Source organism: Mizuhopecten yessoensis, unplaced genomic scaffold (assembly GCF_002113885.1).
Source record: "Mizuhopecten yessoensis strain PY_sf001 unplaced genomic scaffold, ASM211388v2 scaffold8745, whole genome shotgun sequence".
Lineage (NCBI taxonomy): Eukaryota > Metazoa > Mollusca > Bivalvia > Pectinida > Pectinidae > Mizuhopecten > Mizuhopecten yessoensis.
This window is the reverse complement of record NW_018407700.1, coordinates 793310-796111: the sequence shown is the minus strand read 5'-3', so window position 1 is coordinate 796111 and position 2802 is coordinate 793310. Positions and strand designations below refer to the sequence as shown.

Sequence of the window (2802 nt, the reverse complement as noted above, 5' to 3'; positions counted from 1 at the left end):
CCGTTCACCCCACACCATGAATGTATCAGGATAACTCTACCAGCCGTTCACCCCACACCATGAATGTATCAGGATAACTCTACCAGCCGTTCACCCCACACCATGAATGTATCTGGATAACTCTTCCAGCCGTTCTTCCCACACCATGTATGTATCAGGATAACTCTTCCAGCCGTTCATTTTACACCATGAATGTATCAGGATAACTCTTCCAGCCGTTCATTTCACACCATGAATGTATCAGGATAACTCTACCAACCGTTCACCCCACACCATGAATGTATCAGGATAACTCTTCCAGCCGTTCATTCCACACCATGAATGTATCAGGATAACTCTACCAACCGTTCACCCCACACCATGAATGTATCAGGTATCAGGATAACTCTACCAGCCGTTCACCCCACACCATGAATGTATCAGGATAACTCTTCCAGCCGTTCACCCCACACCATGAATGTATCAGGATAACTCTTCCAGCCGTTCACCCCACACCATGAATGTATCAGGATAACTCTTCCAGCCGTTCACCCCACACCATGAATGTATCAGGATAACTCTTCCAGCCGTTCATTCCACACCATGAATGTATCAGGATAACTCTTCCAGCCGTTCATGATTGGAAAAAACTTATCTTCCACAAAAACCTTCTTTAATTGTGTTGACTAAGAACGAGTTTCGGTCTATCATTTGGAACAACCATTAATAAAAAATGTGTTGTTGATGTCAGTTTGGATGACTGAATTCTGATAAAACATTCATTAAACTTAATGGCTAAAGTTAAGTTTAAATGTATTCAGAACACAGAAATAACATACATAAATTTCTTAGGGATAGAAAAAAATAGCTTAAAGCTTTCATAAGTTTCTCTTCAACATATAATACAGCCAAATCACATTTCTTCGGAACTGGGGAAAACTTAACTGGAAATGATAAATGTTAAATTAATTATTTCGTCTTGTTCTGGAGCAATTAATACATATTAACAAGACGTGGTAATCACGTTTGACCGATCCACAACTAAATAATGGAATTACCTCTAAGTGTAGGTGATATTCTAATGGCTATATTTCATTCGTTTTAACAGACGGATTTTCAAGTATGTATGGTAGCTAATGTATATTCCATAACTGTAAAGAAGGGTTCAAAAATGAGTCTTTGTACAATTTGGTTTTACGGTCTTAAAAACTTTATAAAACTTTAAAAACGCATATGGGGAATGAAAAAGCATATTCATCAATAATTAATCTTTGAAATGCGTCTGTCCACTCAATACCATCCAATGCATTATGAAACTTGTTAAATATAACCAAATCCGTCTTTGATCTTTGCAATTTACTTTATTTCAATCAAGTAGAACTAGTGAAAAATATAAATGGGCAGCGATACCCGACATATTAAAGAAAAAATCATCAACAACAACACTTTTAATAAAAGTTACACTGTTTGTCATGCATACATCAAAAGTGCTCAGAAAATGAGCAAGCTTTTACTTTGTATCAGTATAGTGACGAAGGATTAGTAGGAGACTTTCAGCTTTATAGTTGGCGACAATATCAGCATAAAAGTCTGCATCAATACATATTACCAATCCTATCTGTTCCCGATTTAATAAATGGGCTATGACTTAAGTGTGATTTATAATAAGACTACGCAGACTCGGGCTTCCAACACACATGTTTGTGTTCTTTCCAGTCCTTTTTCTGACATGTTTTATCACAGTAACAGGCAACCTTACAAACAGAACATTTCTTTAACTCCTCGGTCGGTTTCTCCCCGTCACATGCCCAGCATTTTGTATCGGCACTTCTATCAAAAAAGTTCTTTATCGACACTTTAAACTGTCTGTCCATGATTTCTCTCATTCTGTGGTAATATGCCCCAATATGTGGCATGTTTCGAACGGCAATTGTCATGGTTGACTCTGGTCGCTTTAATAAGACTTGGAATTCATTTTTGTTATGGTCTGGTATGCCGAGTCTCCGATTGTCCTGGTCTCCCAAAAACAGATGTTCGGTGTTACCTGTACCTTCTTCATATTCGCACACACCCATAGTCTTTATCTTGATGAAAGTGTCCTCATCCTGGTATACCATGAATGTGTTGTCAAGGATGTGTCCTTGGAAGTCGAGCCACACGTGAGGCAGTCGCATTTTGTTTATAAACTTAAGTATACCGTATTTAATTGATACGGGGACATCCACGGCATCAAAACACAGTTTAAGCACTATACTGACAATACCACATGCATTGGATATACGGTTCTCTTTTTGACACAAATAGTTCTCTTTAAGAATAGTGTTAACTATATTTGCCTTTGGATTTGAGGCAGGAAGTCCGAATGGATGCTTTGTAAAATCCATGCTTCTCTTCTCAAGAGGGTGGCGTCAGACGGCCTCAGACCACAAGTACACTTCCGGGTACAAAGTGCGATATGTACAGTTTGTTTTTACTTAGAATTGTTCAACAATATCTATGTGAGCTCCTTAGTTCAATTCATATGAACAACGCTTTTTAAGGGTTTCTTGGTGTCTTTATTATGGATACATGAAGCCTACAATGACAAAAGAAATACCTTTTAGGTCTACGTAATGGACAATTGTAGGTATGAATATAGATCAGTAATTACATAAATCCAAATAGAGAGTTTAATAAATAGATAGACATAAATGATCAAATGAACTCTAAATAAAATATTGTATCACCAGGTTAGTCTGTCTTACCAGGTTTTAGCTCGAAGTTCATGAATGTCCCGCTCTGTGCCTTAGCTGTGTGAGTGATAGGATCAACAGTATGAGTATC

At 37.7% G+C, this 2802-nt stretch overlaps 1 protein-coding gene across 1 annotated transcript; it reads right to left on the bottom strand.

Moving 5' to 3' along the window:
• Positions 1-1368: 1368 nt before the first annotated feature.
• On the bottom strand, positions 1369-2802 carry LOC110456471. Its single transcript, XM_021507249.1, has 2 exons — positions 2724-2802; positions 1369-2554 (listed from the first exon to the last, which is right to left on the bottom strand). Exon 2 carries the CDS (start codon positions 2361-2363, stop codon positions 1650-1652), a length of 714 nt encoding a protein of 237 aa, XP_021362924.1. The 5' UTR covers positions 2364-2554; positions 2724-2802; the 3' UTR covers positions 1369-1649.